Here is a 21158-nt window from a genome sequence, read left to right on the forward strand (position 1 = left end):
TGAGATGCCTTCAGGTAAGTAATTTACCTAAATTTGTGACTGGCTGTGTTACAGGTCAAAAAATTTCGACCTAGGTGATTTTTTTTTTTTTTGATCTGGGTTTAAATTTTTTTTTAATCTAGTTCATAATCTCCAACCTAGGTAAAATTTTTGGATTATCTAAGATTCATAAACGGGGTGGGCGGCATGGTGGTGTAGTGGTTAGCGCCATCGCCTCAGAGCAAGAAGGTTCTGGGTTCGAGCCCAGTGGCTGACAAGGACCTTTCTGTGTGGAGTTTGCATGTTCTCCCTGCGTCTGCATGGGTTTCCTCCCACAGTCCAAAGGTATGCAGGTTAGGTTAACTGGTGGCTCTAAATTGACTGTGAATGGTTGTGTGTGTCTCAGCCCTGCAATGATCTGGTGACTTGTCCCAGGTGTACCCTGCCTCTTGCCCATGGTCAGCTGGGATAGGCTCCAGCTTGCCCCCCGTGACCCCGCACGGGATAAGTGGTTACAGATAAAACAAATGTAAAAGGGATTTTCCATCACTTTCTTCCATCCACTTCCTCTCTGTCTACCGTATACCTACCTAGTATTTCCTCATCTGTCTGTCTGCCTACCTGTTTCTCTCTACCTAATTAACTCACTGTGCTTGAAGTGTGCATGTGACAAATAAAGGTTTCTTCTTCTTCGAAAAGGTATCTTTTCACTATTCAGTCACGTTTATTGTTTACCCTGACCTTCGTAAACAGCCTGATTGGGAACTGTTGTATTTTGGAGAGAGCATGCTGATGAGTGGAAACTGGCAGGTGACCAAATTGGGGAGCAAAAAAGGGGACAAATCCCCCAAAAGACCTTCTCGGCATAAACTGTGCAGATGTAACGAGTAGATGACACGGTGTTGCTGTAACATTGGCGTGCTTCAAAACGCGCACGTATTAGTGCATCATAAAGCAGCCGCAAACTGTCAAATATGAAAGTAGAAAAGGCTAAATGAAAAATGATGCGGCACTGAACATAGTGCGCTTCATAGCTCCGAGATGGAAAACCAGAAATTTCTTCAATGTGCCAACCGACAGAAAAGGAGCTGTGAGTGGAGCTGCGATGAGACACAAACAGCACATTCTGTTTCTGCCCAAAATAGATGTGTTTGACCCGCTTGTCCGCATCATTGTGAGACTGCGGGTGAATAATGTTCCGGTTTGCTCTGTGCGCTGGCCGTCACACAATAACACGGCAGTGAATGGCGGACCTCGGGTCACCCTACAGGCTGAGACACTGATGGTACCTCTTAGACGTTTGTTGTATTTCTTGAACGGTCTACTGTGGTCTGGCACTGCATCCAGTCCTTTTTTTAAGGGAAAATGGCAACGATACAGCAGCCCTGATTTCATGCTGAACTCAATATATTCAACTTTCTACACTTACACTACATGCTCAGCCAGGAGCGGATTATAGCATGCGTGTAAACGCCACAATTCTGAGAGCTGTGGCAGCAACCACAGACACGAACGAGGCCACACGCTGCCATACCCGGCAGCCAGCTCCAGCACAGATGGATTCACAGGCCGCAGCCGGAACAATCTGCTAAAGGCCTGGCGCTCGAGGAGCTCTCACAACATCGCCTGGCCAATAAAGGGACAGAAACCAAGCTGCATATGTTTGTGTGAGTGCGTGTCAGTGTACTTTGTTTTACTCTCTTTATAGCAACTAAATGAGCACATAATAATAGCGACGTGAGTGAACACATTTCAGCACCAGCTTCAGAGTGTGTTAACTGTAAGACAGCATCTGGAAAAGTTCCTGCTCGTTCTCCTCATGTTGCTTTGATGCTCTTTTTAGTCTTGCAGCGTTTAATCACTCGGATAGAAATGAGACAAGGAGCCATTATTATTATTACAGCAGAAAACACTCTGGATTCAGATCCTGAGATTAATAGTGGCATTTAACTTCTCAAACTTGTCTTATAGCCACTATTCATTGATTTCAGCATTATCTGGACCAGATCAATCCAATTTAAAGCTTTTTGGAGCCAATTTGACACAAATGATATGCTTCCAGATTGATTAATGGGACAGTGATAGCCATGAAAAAAAAAAATCATCATATTGGTCACTTCAATTACCTTTTTGGATGAGAACTAATGGCCTGCTTCTAATGGAAGCAATGCACTGTCATCTATAATGCAATTTCCTCTCACTGAAAATCTAGAGCTCAATTCAAGAGTGACCGTAAATTTCAATTACCTTTATAAAATTATATCAGAGCTTCGGTTCTGCACACATGTAGGTGATATCGAGCACCAATATAATGCCCTTGTCTACGATTTTTGTGATCCCGTTTTATCAATGTCAAATCGATGGTTTCTTCAACAAAGGGCACGTTTTAAAAGTACGATCCATTAAACTCGGACCTGCCCTTCTTCCATGCACGGAACAATTTTTGCCTTGTATTTTCTTTTTTTTCCGCCAGCAATCCCCAAACTCAGACAGCAGCCAAGTGTGAGAAAATTCTTCAGGCATGGGCTACAGAAATAGCAAACGGGACAAGCTCACTGAATTTTCTATTCTCCATCAGAAGTGACAAAAACATTACAATGCTTATAAGACATATTTATAGGCTCGATAATATACTATCTGTAAAGCATTATTACCATATGAGCCATTATAATATTTATATTATAGAAGACTGCAGCATGCCTAAATCCTTCTACTGAACCACAGATTTATTGTGTCCTTTGAGCATCCAGACCTCTTGGAAGTTTCAGGTCAGGTCTTCACGCCTGATAAAATGTGCCATTGATGCAGAAAGGAAGGAAGGAAGGAAGGAAGGAAGAAAGAAAGGAGTTTGAATACAATTAATGCAACAATGCAATACAGAGCAAGATCATACTGTATAGAAAAAAATAATCACCATATGCTATTTCGTCCACATTGTATAGCCTTTATACCGTCTCAAATCACTTAGTTAATCATACAGTACAATCCTACGAAATGACCACAGAGCAGTCCTGCAAAATCCATTTCACTTCACATTAGGAAGCTCATAAAACGCATTCTGAACTTTCCTTGTCCAGCACTGCAACAGCACCAGATGGGAAATATCATTGCTCAACAGTACCGATTTTACAGCAGCGGTTTCGCCTTAATTTTAGCAACACGTTGGTTGACAATGGTCGTTATAGAAGATGCTGACCATTTCATCACCGGGTCATAAACTTCTCGTCTGTTATTCGAATTTACACTGGATGTGCACACACACACCTCGAACCGGTCATGTTTCAGAGTGAGCTTTTTATTCATAACTTTATTAACCTGGGTGAAATGGTCCATAAAACACAGAAGCCTGGAAATTAAGAGGTTTTCCAGCAAATAAATTTAGCTGCCAGAGCAATTCTTAAAACACAGCCTAGATTCTGAATGGAGGACAAATGGTGTGAAAATGCAAACCAAACCAAATAAACCTGAGCCATACACCAAATCCTAATATATCCTGCTACTGAAAATAATAACTTGTGCAAAATCATAGATGAATTATTTTCAAATGAATCCATCCATCCATTATCCGTAACTGCTTATCCTGTACAGGGTCGTGGGCAAGCTGGAGCCTATCCCAGCTGACTATGGGCGAGAGGCGGGGTACACCCTGGACAAGTCGCCGGATCATCACAGGGCTGACACTTATGCCGCTTTTCCACTACAAACGCGGCTGAGTCGGGCTGAGCCATGCCGTGCTGAGTCGGGCTGTGTGGGGCTGTTGGAGTTGCATTTCGACTACAACCACGCTGAACCGTGCTGGCTGGAAGCGAGTGGACACATTGGGTGGAGTTAGCGAAAGTGGGTGGACGTCACGTGATGTCGTTAGGCGGTGCAAACAGTGACATCAGTGATCTTTTAAGCAGTAGTCTCACGACCCGGATAGTAAACAATAAACATGGAGGACATGGAGTCGTTAGTGTTGCTGGTCTTGGTGCTGTGGCTTGTTGTCACCGACAACGCCAACAGATACTGGCAAGAGCGTATAGATGAGGCGAGGCGCATAAGGCTTCAGAAATTCTCGTAATTCTTCTTCTTCCGGGTTTACGGTGTTTACAGATCCCAGCGTGCTCGCGGGGCGTGTGTGGGCATGTGAGGACACGCCTCCTCACCAATCAGTGCACAGAAGCTCGGTTTGGCTCGCTTCAGCCCCACTCCAAAACCGTGCGAGTTTTGGGTGCTAAGCAGGGCTGAAGCGAGCTGAGTCGTGCTGCTCTGAGGTAGTCGAAACGCGAGCTGTGTCGGGCTGAAGCGAGCTGAAGTGAGCTGAAAAAGGGTAGTGGAAAAGGGCCAATAGAGACACACAACCATTCACACTCACACCTACGATCAATTTAGAGTCACCAATTAAAGGAGAACTGAAGTAATTTTTAAACTTGCTTCATTTCTTAATTAATGTGTTATTTAATTACGTGGCGGCACGGTGGTGTAGTGGTTAGCACTGTCGCCTCACAGCAAGAAGGTCCTGGGTTTGAGCCCCGTGGCTGGCGAGGGCCTTTCTGTGGGGAGTTTGCATGTTCTCCCCGTGTCCACATGGGTTTCCTCCGGGTGCTCTGGTTTCCCCCACAGTCCAAAGACATGCAGGTTAGGTTAACTGGTGATTCTAAATTGACCGTAGGTGTGAATGTGAGTGTGAATGGTTGTCTGTGTCTATGTGTCAGCCCTGTGATGACCTGGCGACTTGTCCAGGGTGTACCCCGCCTTTCGCCCGTAGTCAGCTGGGATAGGCTCCAGCTTGCCTGCGACCCTGTAGAACAGGATAAAGCGGCGAGAGATAATGAGATGAGACAAGACTTATCGGCCTGTTCGGTTTTTAGCCATGTTGAATTGAGTTCGTTTGGTCCATGGCAGGCGTCGCTTATCCACGCGATCTTCACGAGACTTGTGCAAGACTTCGAAACGTGAAGTGTCAGCCAGGTGTCAGCGCCGCCATTTTGAAAACTGTTTTCCAAACGAAATATTGCACAAAAACAAGTTTAAATGACGATTACTGCCTACTTTTTTCAAACTTTCCTGATTGCTATCAAAACAAACACAACTTCCAGCTTTATCACGTCAGCATTTGAAAGAGGGCGCGCGCGTCTTTTGACAACGTTGGCAGGTGTCGGTCACTTTGATTTGCGCTGTACGTTTTACTTCTATCCTACGATGTCTCGCACAGGTCTCAAAGAATCTCGTTTACGGCTGTTGCTTTGACATATGGACTGATATATTATATAGTGTATTTCAAACACTCATAACTTGTTCCAGCAGTGGCAAAATAGCCATCAGAAATGCATTCCTATATTTAATAAAATGAGATAAATAGAATTTTGGTAATAAAAAATTTGCCTTCGGTTCTCCTTTAACCTGACTTACATGTCTTTGGGAGAAACCGGAGGAAACCCACACAGACACGGGGAGAACATGCAAACTCCACACAGAAGGCCCCTGTCGGCTACTGGGCTCGAACCCAGAACCTTCTCGCTGTGAGGCAACAGTGCTAACCACTACACCATCAAGTTAATACAATACTCCTTAAATATAGTTATGATTATTGAATATGGGAACATCCTCTTTTGCTTGTACAGGTGTTTGTCCATGATCGGTCCTTCACGTCTACATCACACTAGTTCAAATTTATTTTCAAGTAAACCTATGTACAGCCCAGATGAAAACAACTTCAGCAATATTTGTAAGCAATGAGTCAGGTGGGTGGTAACTAGGACATCTTCCAAAAGAAAAACGAATTCTGTCAGACTTTTCAACGTGCTTTAAATCCTCCTGCCTCTCTTGAGCAGAGCTTCAGTACACAACAAACGCTGGCCACATCACAAGATCCTCGAGGCCTAAGGGGGACCTTTGATTTCAGCATGCCGTGGGCATTAGCAGGAAAGTAATTAGGGTAAAAAGTTCAACCGCAGCTCGATGTTTGCCCGAAATACATTTCCTCTACTTTCACTGGGGTCTACCATGCCTTCACATGCATACTGGTAAAACATTAGCGTCAGCATTCTATCACCTAAGCACCGTGTAATTCCAGGCTGGTGTTTACAATCTTTAATTACTTAACATCCACTTGCATCTTTCACCTAATTCTCACAGCAGAGCTAGAAGAATAAATATGTATCATCAGCGTGATGACCCCAACATTTTCCCGAGAAGCAAAAGGTAATTAACGGAAAGAAAGGCAGCCCTCGTTTCTTCTTCACCTTAGAGGTCAGACAGATAAATCACAGAAAAACATTAAATACAGTACAACAAAGCTAATCCTGATTTAACACCTCCACATATCATGTGATAATCTAAGGATAACACCGAGAGGATGTCTGAAAAGACGAAGAGTTAAAAATGGTCAAATCTGCATCAAGACCATCCCGACTGTGGAACCTCTTCAGCTATTAATAGGAAAGATAAGAAACAACGTTCTGATGGAAAACCCTTTTAAAACAAGTGCAATAAAGAAGAAAGGTACACTTCAAAGCCTTGCACTTTCCGATCCTTAGAGACCTTGAATTATGTGCAGTCCGTTATACGATGCTGATCTGACAAGTCCTGTGCACCTGGTCTGTACATTCCTAATTTTTTCCTGTGGAGAAGCTCTCATGGGAAAGAAATGTGCTTATCTTCCACCTCATTCTAAAAGAAAGGACTGTGTATGCCATATCTATCAATGGGTCATAACAGTGGCCCATCTCTCAAATTACTTTCAAACCACAAATGACCAAAAGTGCACTCAGTAGAAACTAAAACGTACAGTAAGTAGAACAAAGGAACGAGTGAGCGTGAGGTTCAGTAGTTGAAGTACCACATCACTCTTTACAAACTGAATCATCAGCATGAACTGTGTGGAACGTTTCCCGTTTTCTGTTTCCGGTTGAGAGTACGCTGTGCGCATTCTGGCTGCCGCTTCTCACCGGAGCGTTTTAGTTTTCTTTTTCTTTTATGTATTTCCCATTTCTTTTGCTTTTTGTGATTGTATGGCTTGACGTTTGTTCTTTGTTTGAATGTTTTGTCCACTGGTTGTGGCGTCGCTCTGGACCCAGTTCTGGGCGTTCCCTTCAGGGCGTGGGTGATGCCTGTGCTCCTCGCTATAGACCGCAGTGAGCTTGTTGCTCTTTTTAACATCGGGGTTGTCCAGCGCTCTGTGCAGTGGTGCTTCTGTGTTTAGTGCGGTGTTCTGAGCGATGTTGCCCGGTGGCATCGCAGTGGCTGTGGGACATACCTTCATGCACCTTTTGGTGGGATTGTGGGCAGCTACACTACTGGAATTACACCCTGATCCTCTTCTGGTGGACTTTTTTTTTTTTGTAATTGTAAAGCGACCTTGGTTGTGAGAAAGATGCTATACAAGTTATCTCATCTCATCTCATTATCTCTAGCCGCTTTATCCTTCTACAGGGTCGCAGGCAAGCTGGAGCCTATCCCAGCTGACTACGGGCGAAAGGCGGGGTACACCCTGGACAAGTCGCCAGGTCATCACAGGGCTGACACATAGACACAGACAACCATTCACACTCACATTCACACCTACGGTCAATTTAGAGTCACCAGTTAACCTAACCTGCATGTCTTTGGACTGTGGGGGAAACCGGAGCACCCGGAGGAAACCCACGCGGACACGGGGAGAACATGCAAACTCTGCACAGAAAGGCCCTCGCCGGCCCCGGGGCTCGAACCCAGGACCTTCTTGCTGTGAGGCGACAGCGCTAACCACTACACCACCGTGCCGCCCCACAAGTTATTATTATTATGAACGGTGTATGGGTAACTCTGTTTATTCTATCCACATTCACTGGATGCGAGCAATCGCACGCTCTGACTGGCTACTCTACTACTGGGCTATCAGCTCATATACCGTGAGTAGAGAAAAACAAAATGGTGGAGCGTGTTGCTGAACTCACCAAGGATGAAATAAAAACTCTACTCCAAAACAAAACCCCAAAAAATACACACAAAAAAGTAACAAACTATAGAACGAAAGTATTTGATGGTAAGAACGCATCTTTTTTATTTTTCAAGAATTATTGTCGCATTTTTCACAAATTACTCCTGTCATTTCGTCAGTTTGTTTACATTCTTCATCCTTTAATCATTAAAATGTGTTGAAATTTTTTAGACTGGTTCAAAAGCTCAAAGAAGTTTGAAAATGACAGAACTTCAATGTCCAAGGAAGAATTAAATAAATGTCTAATTTTTTTTTACATTTTATTTAACCTTTATTTAACCAGGTAAAGCTTATTGAGATATAAAATCTCTTTTTCAAAAGCGACCTGGCCAAGAGGAAGCAGATTTTATAATAAACAATAATACAAATAACAATCATACAATAAATAAAAATATCAGAGACAGATTAACATCTGGAACACATTTTAACATCTGAATTAAAAACAGTGACAAAGCCCAATGCTTTCGAGTTCCTTAGTTTTAAGAATTCTAACAAAGCTATCACGAGGAATCAAATCTGACAACTTTAATTCATCTTGCAGAAAGTTCCATGCAGAGGGAGCAGCAAAGCGAAATGCCTTTTTCCCCAGTTCTGTGAAGACACGAGGGACAGTCAGAATAAAAAAGCCAGTGGATCGTAGGCTATAATGTCCATGATTCCTCACAAGGTAATTTCCGAGATAGGATGGGACCATACCAAGTAGAGCCTTATCAATAAAAGTCAACCAATGAGTGAATCTTTCATTGTACATGGCTTATAGCCAACTCAGTGCTACGTGCCTCATCGGCTATCAGCTCATGTACGACTCGATTCTGTGGAATAACTGTTAAGTATAACAGCGTATGAGTAACAGCGTGTGGGGAACCACTAAAGATGTTCTATACCTCGGCACGACAGCAAGACGGCACTTTCTACAAAAAACAAAACACTGAAGTCAATTCGTGCAGCCGTCGATAGGTTTTTAAGAAGTCCGCCCAAGCGGAAATTATTTTGTCGGATGTTTTGTATAAAGTTTTTATTTATCGAATTTGCAAAAAATAAAAATGCTCTATTTCTCAAAATCCAGTGAACGTGGATAGAATAAAACAGTTATTCTGCTCAATCTCGTCGTACATGGCTTATAGCCAACTCAGTGCTACGCGCCTCGTCGGCTATCAGCTCATGTACGACTCGATTCTGTGGAATAACTGTTAAGTATAACAGCGTATGAGTAACAGCGTGTGGGGAACCACTAAAGATGTTCTATACCTCGGCACGACAGCAAGACGGCACTTTCTACAAAAAACAAAACACTGAAGTCAATTCGTGCAGCCGTCGATAGGTTTTTAAGAAGTCCGCCCAAGCGGAAATGATTTTGTCGGACGTTTTGTATAAAGTTTTTATTTATCGAATTTGCAAAAAATAAAAATGCTCCATTTCTCAAAATCCAGTGAACGTGGATAGAATAAAACAGTTATTCTGCTCAATCTCGTCGTACATGGCTTATAGCCAACTCAGTGCTACGCGCCTCGTCGGCTATCAGCTCATGTACGACTCGATTCTGTGGAATAACTGTTAAGTATAACAGTTTATGAGTAACAGCGTGTGGGGAACCACTAAAGATGTTCTATACCTCGGCACGACAGCAAGACGGCGCTTTCTACAAAAAACAAAACACTGAAGTCAATTCGTGCAGCCGTCGATAGGTTTTTAAGAAGTCCGCCCAAGCGGAAATGATTTTGTCGGACGTTTTGTATAAAGTTTTTATTTATCGAATTTGCAAAAAATAAAAATGCTCCGTTTCTCAAAATCCAGTGAACGTGGATAGAATAAAAGAGTTATTCCGCTCAATCTCGTCGTACATGGCTTATAGCCAACTCAGTGCTACGCGCCTCGTCGGCTATCAGCTCATGTACGACTCGATTCTGTGGAATAACTGTTAAGTATAATAGTGTATGAGTAACAGCGTGTGGGGAACCGCGTGTGAGTAACAGTGCGCAGGTAACAGTATGTGGGTGAGAATATGCAGGTAACATTGTGTAGATAAGGTAATAGCACGTGTGCGCATAACTGTATACATGAGTAAAACAGTTAGGCAATCAGCAGGTGGACTGAGTAAGTGGGTGGCTGGCGGTGTAATCAGTGGGTGTTTGGTTGGGTTAATCAGTGGACAGCTGGGTGGGTAGTTTTCTTGGTTTATTCAGCGAGTGGGTTAATCAGCGGGTCACTGTTTGAGTTGATCAGTGGGTTAGTTAATCAACAGCCAGTCCGCTCCAAAAGTATTAGAATGGCAAGACAATTTTTTGTTTGTTTTTTCTGTACCCTTAAAGGAGATACGCAGAACCTTTATTTTTAAATACATTTCTGAGTGGATAGTATCTCCATCCTTGACTCTTGTATGCTGCATAAATGGGAATTAAAAAATATATATATTTTTGAGAGTTAAAATCGACCGCAAAGTTGGCATTGGAGCTGCCCCGCTGAGCCAGCCAGCCCTGAGTGCGTGACGTCACAGCAGGAACCGGTTTTAAGGCCGAGGCCTTTTACAGCTATAGACCAAAGTCATATAAATAAACATTTACGGTGAAAGTAAGAAATCCCGTTACCCACTTGCTCAACTAAGACTGATTTGACTTCATTGATTGTGGGTTGACTCTCATTAAAACAGGATAGGTGCTATAACTTATGCAGCATACATGTACATGCATGCATTTTCACTGATAAAACGTAAAAGGCTAATTAAATAAATCAGATGAACTGAGACAATCACATTCTGAAGCAAATTAAATAATCTTAAAACACACAATACAAGTTACATGTATTAATCTAAATGCAGGTAAACAACATGCTGTTTTTGTTGTTTTGTATCCAAATGAGAGTCGGAGCTTACCCATCTGCGTTCTCGCTTCTTGAAGGCCGATCTTGTGGCCGATTGTTTTGAAACAATCTGACTTTCAGTTGTTCGTTCAGTTCTCCATTCATTCACTTCTTCCACATAAGGGCGAGATGGCAGCGATATCCAGTTTAGAAATAAGACGACTGCTCCACTCATTCACTTTTCTCCATACTGTGTATTCCGCCATTACTGCTCGGCTCAGGCAATTACTAAAACACGGGACGGGACGTCACCGGTTTTAGCAACAACCGCGGGGAGGTCGCTGCCCGAGTGATAATATGTCCCGTCCCGTTCCATCCTGGGTTTTACCAAAAACCCTCAACTCACTCCGGGAGGACTGGTGCAACTAAACTCACTTTCCTTTAAAAAAAAAAAATGCTTTCCTTTTCTAGTAGTTTTCTTTAATTGTTGGTACTGCACCCTTTCAATACGGGCTTATAGCCAACGCTCCTCAACAGATCAGAGGTCTCGTACGAGTCTTCAGTAAAATGTGCAGAGCAGAGGAGAGACCACTTCGTAGGCGCCCAATGTGCCCGTGAACTTCTCGCAAAACGCATCCAAATCTTTACAGTTTGAACATTCTTGGGCCATGAATGCAACATAAATCCACCTTCTGTCATGTTGCTGCACCGGCCAGCAACACATCTACATGGCATGGCGATAAATTAGCTCAAAATGGAGGATTGGAGTTGCAGTCAGCTCTGTGTTTTAGTATAGCGGAAATGGCGATGAGACCGATAGACTTCCTGCTGTGACGTTACGGACGTCAAGGTCATTCACTCAGACCGCTACCTATATAAATCACTTTAATCATAAAAATTACTATATTAGATTTATTGTTAACGCTTAAAACTATTCCTGTGCCATTCTTGAGGTCTCAAGGCATTTATAAACGAAAGTGAGGCCATGGTTCTGCGTATCTGCTTTAAGACATTTCAGACATCTTCATGTTGTTTTATCCTTCTTAACAACAGTCTTCACAGGCAAAACCCAGGGCTCAAACCAAGACTAGACACTGACAGCTATTAATTGTTTAAACAGACAGGTTAACATTGCACAACATTGCGCAATGTCTTGCTGCTTGAGGGGAGGATCGCTTGAAAAATGGGGGTGGATTTCAAACAAACGGTGTCTTGTTCCCAGTTGTGTAACGTCTCCAGATGTAAATATCATGACACGAAAGCTGAATTTCCTGATCAATCATCTCATGATCATCTTTGGAGCTCAAACTCAAATATCTTCAGCGTAGAGCAAAAACTAAAGAATCGGCCTTGCTTTTCCAATCCATTCGGAAGGGACTGTATATCAACATTAAAGTCTCCCACTCTTTCTCCTGAAATCAACACTTTCAGAGAGACTCGTTGTAATTTGCCATCTTGCGTATGCAATGAATCCCTCTGCCATACTGCCCTCTTTACCCTCATGGGTGACAAAAGCTTCTTGCTGACTTCACAGGAAAATTAGTGCAAGTTCCAAAAGATAGAGACCCTAGTGGTTGTCCAATATTAACAGAACCATAGTTACATATACATGTGGCACTGTATTTCACCACTCCTAACCAGTGAGTGTTACACAACACGAACACGGATTTCCACAGTGTTTCAACAGAAAAGCTCACGAAATGTATAAAATATACACTAACCGAGGTAGAAAAGACGAGACTAAACCAACGCAAGATTCTGAGGACAGGTTACCTGTAACTCCAACCACAGTTACAGGCTGATAAGCGGATCGCTCCAGATGGCACACGTGCGGTCTGACATATGTTCAAGGTGTCAAACAGAAAGAATAACGGCTGTATGACAGCATCATTTGTTCCCAGACTGCATCATGTGTCACTTTGTGGCTTGGGAGGCTTCAGCACAAGAAGGTATCCGCCGCCCCGATACGGACTGCTCTGCCTATTAAAGACGAATTGAACCTGATATGAAGATGATTAAACAGTGTCAGCAGCCGGTAGGTCTGAACCACAGTTCTGGGTGTGAGCGCGTAATTCGGCTCAAGTAGTTTAAAAGCATCGCTTCCACAATCCTCTTAATCCGCTGTCTCTCAAACACTCAAGAGATTTATCATTTAATACACTTTAGAAGGGCTATCTCACATCAAAGCTTTGAAATGAAAAGTACGGCTTAACATCACAACGGGTTTTCAGTAAGTCATAAAAATACAGAGCAAAATAGATTTCCTCCGGTCCTACGGTGTAATTAAGAACGAAGCCAGCAGGATTTTACATGCCTAATGCCTACGTGCCTAATGCTGTGTTCACACTTATACCGGTACGAAAGTGGTATAACTGTATCGATACAAAGTATACCGGTACAGTTTAGTGCATCTGTCCACACTAGCGAGAAATGTTTGCGGTTTTCTTTCACGGAAGTTGAAATGCGCGTGCGCGAAATGTTTCCGTGGTTACCCAGTAACTTCCTTCCGAGAATATGGCGGATGAAACAACGTGTGTGTGCTTTTTGTTGTCAATGTACAGTCTGTATTTCTGGTGGTCATTTATTCAGTCGAATCGTATAAAACGTGCGAGGCAGTTGAAAAAGAAACAAAGAAAACGAATCTCCCTTTCTCCCCCCTCACTTTCTCCCTCTTCCCTTCCCCTCCCTTTCTCCCTCTTTCCTTCTCTTCCCCTCCCTTTCTCTCCCTTTTCCCCCTCTTCCTCCCTCTTTCCTTCTCTTCCCCTCCCTTTCTCTCCCTTTTCCCCTCTTCCTCCCTCTTCCCTTCTCTTCCCCTCCCTTTCTCTCCCTTTTCCCCCCTCCCTCCCCCTCTCCCCCCCTTTCTTTGCTCCATGTAGCTCCACGGTCGTTTTGAGCCATTTTACAGCTGGAAAGCGTGTGCGTATTGTATTGTATGAATAACCCGGAAGACGTAAGAATGGTTCATTGCGCTTGCGCATTATATTTGTATCGATACAGAGCCGCTTCATCTGTCCACACTACAGCGAAGCGCTGCAGTACCGATACAAAACCCATACATTTGTGGGTTTCATACCGATACAGTTATACCGCTACAGTACCGGTATAGTTGCTAGTGTGGACAGGTGTTGCGGTACGAAAGTAGTTTCGTATCGGTACAAAATCCCTAGTGTGGACAGGGTATACAGTGGGGCAAAAAAGTATTTAGTCAGTCACCAATTGTGCAAGTTCTCCCACTTAAAAAGATGAGAGAGGCCTGTAATTTTCATCATCGGTATACCTCAACTATGAGAGACAGAATGAGAAAAAAAATCCAGAAAATCACATTGTCTGATTTTTAAAGAATATTTTTGCAAATTATGGTGGAAAATAAGTTTTTGGTCAATAACAAAAGTTCATCTCAATACTTTGTTATATACCCTTTGTTGGCAATGACAGAGGTCAAACGTTTTCTGTAAGTCTTCACAAGGTTTTCACACACTGTTGCTGGTATTTTGGCCCATTCCTCCATGCAGATCTCCTCTAGAGCAGTGATGTTTTGGGGCTGTCGCTGGGCAACACGGACTTTCAACTCCCTCCAAAGATTTTCTATGGGGTTGAGATCTGGAGACTGGCTAGGCCACTCCAGGACCTTGAAATGCTTCTTACGAAGCCACTCCTTCGTTGCCTGGGCGGTGTGTTTGGGATCATTGTCATGCTGAAAGACCCAGCCACACTTCATCTTCAATGCCCTTGCTGATGGAAGGAGGTTTTCACTCAAAATCTCACAATACATGGCCCCATTCATTCTTTCCTTTACACGGATCAGTCGTCCTGGTCCCTTTGCAGAAAAACAGCCCCAAAGCATGATGTTTCCACCCCCATGCTTCACAGTAGGTATGGTGTTCTTTGGATGCAACTCAGCATTCTTTCTCCTCCAAACACGACAAGTTGAGTTTTTACCAAAAAGTTATATTTTGGTTTCATCTGACCATATGACATTCTCCCAATCCTCTTCTGGATCATCCAAATGCTCTCTAGCAAACTTCAGACGGGCCTGGACATGTACTGGCTTAAGCAGGGGGACACGTCCGGCACTGCAGGATCTGAGTCCCTGGCGGCGTAGTGTGTTACTGATGGTAGCCTTTGTTACTTTGGTCCCAGCTCTCTGCAGGTCATTCACTAGGTCCCCCCGTGGGGTTCTGGGATTTTTGCTCACCGTTCTTGTGATCATTTTGACCCCACGGGGTGAGATCTTGCGTGGAGCCCCAGATCGAGGGAGATTAACAGTGGTCTTGTATGTCTTCCGTTTTCTAATAATTGCTCCCACAGTTGATTTCTTCACACCAAGCTGCTTACCTATTGCAGATTCAGTCTTCCCAGCCTGGTGCAGGTCTACAATTTTGTTTCTGGTGTCCTTTGACAGCTCTTTGGTCTTGGCCATAGTGGAGTTTGGAGTGTGACTGTTTGAGGTTGTGGACAGGTGTCTTTTATACTGATAACGAGTTCAAACAGGTGCCATTAATACAGGTAACGAGTGGAGGACAGAGGAGCCTCTTAAAGAAGTAGTTACAGGTCTGTGAGAGCCAGAAATCTTGCTTGTTTGTAGGTGACCAAATACTTATTTTACCGAAGAATTTACCAATTAATTCATTAAAAATCCTACAATGTGATTTCCTGGATTCTTTCCCCCCATTCTGTCTCTCATAGTTGAAGTGTACCTATGATGAAAATTACAGGCCTCTCTCATCTTTTTAAGTGGGAGAACTTGCACAATTGGTGGCTGACTAAATACTTTTTGCCCCACTGTAATTGTCCTTATCCAGTGCATGTCACACTGAAGTAAGGACAATTAGAGCCATCCTAAAAACACCTCCTATCCCTATGATAACATTGTGCACTGTGTGGTTCCCCATGCGCTGTAGGATATTTGAACAGGAGAAGTTGTTGCAGTGAGCATGTGGCTCAGCGCTGCTCTCAGAAGGCAGATAGTGAGCGAAGTGCTGGACGTCTGCCAGTGTCCCAGAGCCGGAGAGGAGTCGAAAAAGTCAGGACCCGAGGCCAGAGAGGACCAGAAGCTGAGGCTCCACATGCCCGAAAACTCTGAAACAGACCCAGCTCTAATATCCGCAGTGACGGAGGACTGCATTAGTGGAAAACCATGCCCACATCCTCTCTAAAGAGATGTGGTAAGTTGAGGGGAAAGGAACAGTTGGGAGGGTACTGTTTTCTGCCTGCCCAACAACTTAATTTCTCCACATGTCAAAGAACAAAAGCAGGCTTTCTCAACGCTGAACTTTTAACCTCCCCCCCCCCAAAAAAAACCGTCACACCACAAACAGTACATGTTTAAAGCATGAGAGCAGGCTCTTAGATATGCAAACACCTTAAAAATAAAAATAACTTGTACGTATAATGATGCTGGAAGCTCAAATATCTTCCAGGTTCAAGCAGGGGTGTACTAGCATGAGCATTCCATGTTAATTTGCAGGCTCTGTTGGCACGGCTGTACAGCATGAAGTGTAGCGTATGTATTTTGCTGTCAGGAAAATCACTAGAGCCATGCAATGTTTGGGCTTAAGGCATAATCCTTTCCATTGATAAAGTTATGTTGAGTGTGCCTAGCTGGAATTCGGCCGCCAAGGATTCAGCACACATGCTTTTTCCCTTTTCTGGTTTTCCTTTAATTTGCAAATCTTGTAATCTAAGCCTAAAGCTGTCTGAACCAACTTCTAAACCAGCAACGCTATTTCAGCCAACTCTCCAATATGCTTTCCATTTAAGTGTCAAGACAGAATGCACTCTCGTGGTTGACAAAAGCTGTTATTTCAAGATGATGATATAGTAAAAATTGTCAAGACTTTGGTTTATAAACTATTTCCTTTGAAGTGAGGCGATCCGGACCAGGAATTCTTTAAGGAAATAATACAAAACAATAATTACAAAGAATATGAAAAATTGTTGGAAGTGGAACTATTTACCAAACAATCGCTGTGTGACGGAGCGGTGGCCATGCCATTCGGCTGTAGGGTGCGAGTTACGGTTTTCAAGAAGAGGCAGGTTTTCATCGTTAGCCTAACTGTCAGTGGGGGTCAAAACCAAAGCCTCAGAACTAAACAAAGAGGGAGTGAGAGTATGCCTGTACAGCGCTGAGGTCATGGAAACATTGTGGTGGTCCCCATCAAAGCAGGATGAAGACAGAGTCTATTTCAGAGGAGGAAATATTAAGTTAAGATCTGTCACAGTGGGGACAAAGACGACTGCGTGACAAAGGTAGTATACTGTACATTGCCCCGGGTGGCAGCAGTAGGCTGGCCCCTGGTTTGGGCCCTCCGGAGCCAGCTGGTTGATCAGTCACTAAAGTTTGGTTCCATTGGGCCATCGGCACAGTGAAGAGACCTTTGATGCAGCTTGTTACGTACAGAAAATTACAGGTCTTCGAGTGCGCTTGAGATTCGGGCCTCATAATGTCTAAATGTCACACAGAAGGAAGGCTATCACTTGGGCTCCCTCTGTATGTTAAAAAGGGGAAAATGTCATAAACCGGACAGCAACGGAACATTCCATTAACACATGCCGTTAAATTCGTGTTGCACAAGTTTAAAGCGTCTCTGCTCAGGTTTCACAAGCTATACTGCAGATGCACATCAGACCATGAACTAATCGTGTACGAATTACAAATTAATGACTACGTGGCCGAAGCAGAGCTTTATCCATCGGGCTTGATTTGGAATAGTTTCCAGAGCATTTTTATTTTTCAGTTCATCAAATACAAGTCGTGAGGTAGGGATTCAAGGCTTTATCGTGTGTGTGTGTGTGTGTGTGTGACTAGAACAGGTCCGTAATAAAACGTCTCGGCAACACGCGAGCACAGCGAGGAAGTGACGTCATTGTTTAGCACTCACCCCGAGGAGCCCGTGCTCTTGCAAACGCCGAGGAGAGGCCGCTTCTCTGCAAAGCCGTCGGCGTTGAGGGAACCTGCAGCCGGAGGGATAGAGGAGAGAACGTGAACTTCTGACCCGCACAAAGAGACGCATTCATGTGCCGTGTGCACGTGAGGCATCTTGTCAGTCAGCCAGAACCACCCACTACACATGATGATAAAAAGCAACTACCACAACAGGATGTGTGTTGATTGCATTACAACAGATACACTGTAATCAAATTACGGCTTTTCGAGGAAATAAAAAAGAGACGAGAAAGCACTTCTTTCCTGTCAGCCTACACACTCGCCCTGACTGACCACTAAATAAAGCCAGGGCTCACAGTGAGAGTTATGCAAAATCAAATGAAATTAAAATACCAGCATGCAAGACATGAAGCATGCGCTGAGAACAGAAATGCCAGTTGGTGTAATGTGTTAACACAAAAGTCTCTCTGCATCGACTCTGTTGAAAAATAGACTTCAAAGCTTGACGAGAGGGCTTTTGTCTGACTGGTTTTAATTTGGGGAGTTTAGAGAAATTGGCGCACGGGTTAAAATAAAAGAAGCCGGTAGGCATATTTCAGGCATGTTGCTTTGTGTTTACAGAGCCCGTATTTATCCAAATTTTTCTGTTTTTAAATAAAGGGGTGAAACTTCCAATCTTGTCAAGAATGACGATGATGTGAGCTTTCGCAAGGCTGTAATTTACTTAGCTGTGCCATGACAGTAATCATCTGCAGGAAGGCACAGTCCCTGTGGCATAGCGTGTGAGTGTAAATGTGCTGCTCTGAGACCCCGACACTGTAAACTACTTAAAAAGAAAAGAATACAACTTTCCTATCACTGTTACAGTTCACGATATCCAGTCATAATGTAAAAAGGTCTAGGAAAGACGAAAGCCAATTGGTACCTTCAAAAATAACTGAACCTGGAGACAAATCATTTTCTAGGCCAGGTTTTACATGATTTACGATTTCATGCAAAGGTTTAAAAAAAAAATAAAAAATACCCTGCATACCACAAGGGAATTAATACATTACAGATTTTAGTTCACTGTTAATGTCTGGCTATTGCCCCTGCGGTTAAACAGTGCCCAAAATATAGTAACCATTAGAAACACAGTGGAAAATAAATTAAAGAATTGTGGTTTGTGTCTTTTGAGAAAGCAGAACTTCCTCCTTTATTCTGGGAAAGACCTTGACTTATTAAAATTGACACCTATTTTCAGGACTTTCCAAATCCGCCCACCCAGGCTCCCGGTCGAAACAATTACTCTTTTTAAGGCCCATTACAGTACAACACTGTTTGCAGCATACAGATTGCAATCAGTTTCCCCAGTAGAACAATTCATTTTATTTTGCAGAGAACCGTTCTCCTTATGTGTTGGCTATCCGCTGCTTCTTATTACTGAAACTAGCTTTTATCCACGTCCAGCTTGTATTGAAAGTCGCCATTGTACATTGTTGGGATCTGCCAAAAGACCGGAACACAAATCTCGACATAAATGTCACATTAAAATGCCGCTTGGGAGATTTCATGTTGCGGAATTATACCTTATTGATTACAAAGAGCTGTGAATATACTATCTAATGAGTCGGAATTAGAAAGAGCCCTGACTATTATAGTGGAAATAAGGAAGCAAGAAAAAGTGGATACTTTCATCCTTGCCACAAAGACATTTTCCTACCAAATGAGGTGCACTGGAATTCAACAAGGCATGGAGTGTGTACTTTTGTCAGACTGTTCTATTTCCTTCCTCTAACAAATGGACTGACCAAAAGCATGCAGAGGCCAATACACGAGTTGTGATGAAAGAGGAGGAAAAGTCTCTGAAGCCCCCCTGTCTCAGCATGGGTAAAATCCCGGCTAGCCCTCTGACAGCAGGCCAATGCTGATCTTAAAGGGCTGATTTTAATATTAGCGAGGGAAAAAAAAAAAAACAGCAGGGCTCTGGCAAGCACGCTGCAATTAAGGAGCAATGGGTAGTGTTTAATTTCAACATATCACAAAACAAAACGCAGCGTGAAGGAAGACTTCATAAATTGTGCCATTACAAGTCAAGTAAAAGGGTCAATAAATAAAAATAAATAAATAAATAAACCCCACAGAACCTTCCGAGAACAAAAAAATAAAAAAAATGTAAATGGTCACGCAATGTAGACATAACTTTGTCGGAATGGACAAGTTATAAATCATTACTATGGGGCAAGTTAAATCTCCAGTGTGCTGCCCTGGCTGAAAAGTCATAGCTAAGCTAGTTTAGTGCATCAATACAGACTCAGAAAAATAAGCATGCTTATGATTATTAGTGTGTTCTAATAAAAGTAGCACATCATGCCAACACCTTCGACAAAATATGGGGCGGGTCACCACAAAATGAGTCCAGGTGGTCAAAACATGAAAAAATGTTTTATTGGACATTCTAAAGCTACAGTTAATCAATCAATCAATCAATCAATCAATCAATCAATCAATCAATCAATCAATCTTTAACCCTCTGGGGTCGAGAGCTTCGCAGGCAAAGTTCGGCAGGTTTAGAATGAGTAGGTATTTACATAAATATCTTTGCGAGTTTTTATCATACAATGATAAAACGATAACACGTTTCGATGGCCAGTTAATTGTTCAAATCAATGGAGCAGATTTAAGTTTTTGTGCTTGACTTATTCCAAAGACTGAACAGAATCACCTCAAGTGATCAAAATGGTTCATCACAGTGAGTAAGGTCATGTTTTTTCACACATTCCAACATCCTTCTAAAACTGCTTTTTACAGCATCTTCATTTTTCTTTGTTTTTTTTTTAAAGTACAATCATGACATACATACTACATCGATATTAGTGTAGCTGAACTTGTGCTGAATACAAAAAAGGTCATATGACTTTGAAAATACTGCTTAGATTTGTTGAAACTGACAACAAAATCAGAGCATGCCAAAATCATTAGAGTGCCAGAAAATACCCTCAGACCCCAGAGGGTTAAAATAAGGGTACACTTGTTAAATTTGGTCCAACCAATCCAGAGAAACTAGCACAAATATTGAAGAAATCATCGTCTTAATAGAAAATCAAGTTTGGAGAAAATCAGCTGTAAACTTTGTGATGTGCAAATTGCCGTGGGTGGTGTAGTGGTTTGCACGGTCGCCTCACAGCAAGAATGTTCTGGGTTCAAACCCAGCGGCCGGCGAGGACCTTTCTGTGTGGAGTTTGCATGTTCTCCCCATGTCTGCGTGGGTTTCCTCCACAGTCCAAAGACATGCGGTTAGGTTAACGTGGGGCGGCCTTGGGCTGAGGTGCCCTTGAGCAAGGTACCTGACCCCTGACTGCTTCCCGGGTGCTGTAGTGTGGCTGCCCACTGCTCTGAGTGTGTGCATGTGTTCACTGCTTCAGATGGGTTAAATGCAGAGGATAAATTTCACTGTGCTTGAAGTGTGCATGTGACAAATAAAGAGTTCTTCTTCTTCTTAAATTAATGCATAGCACACATTTACTTGGCCTACAAAGTCATACTTATAGCTTG

General features: G+C 43.0%; 1 protein-coding gene across 5 annotated transcripts in view; it reads right to left on the minus strand.

Annotated features, from left to right (window-relative positions):
- bcas3 (BCAS3 microtubule associated cell migration factor) overlaps positions 1 to 21158 on the minus strand; it is a 442206-nt gene that overhangs the window by 386425 nt on the left and 34623 nt on the right. For all 5 annotated transcript variants that reach the window (XM_060944029.1, XM_060944028.1, XM_060944030.1 and 2 more), the window contains exon 7: positions 17620 to 17692. In XM_060944029.1, coding sequence (XP_060800012.1) covers positions 17620 to 17692 — 73 coding nt within the window. The remainder of the gene's footprint in view (positions 1 to 17619; positions 17693 to 21158) is intronic.

The sequence above is a fragment of the Neoarius graeffei genome, chromosome 17, assembly GCF_027579695.1.
Source record: "Neoarius graeffei isolate fNeoGra1 chromosome 17, fNeoGra1.pri, whole genome shotgun sequence".
Taxonomy (NCBI): Eukaryota; Metazoa; Chordata; class Actinopteri; order Siluriformes; family Ariidae; genus Neoarius; species Neoarius graeffei.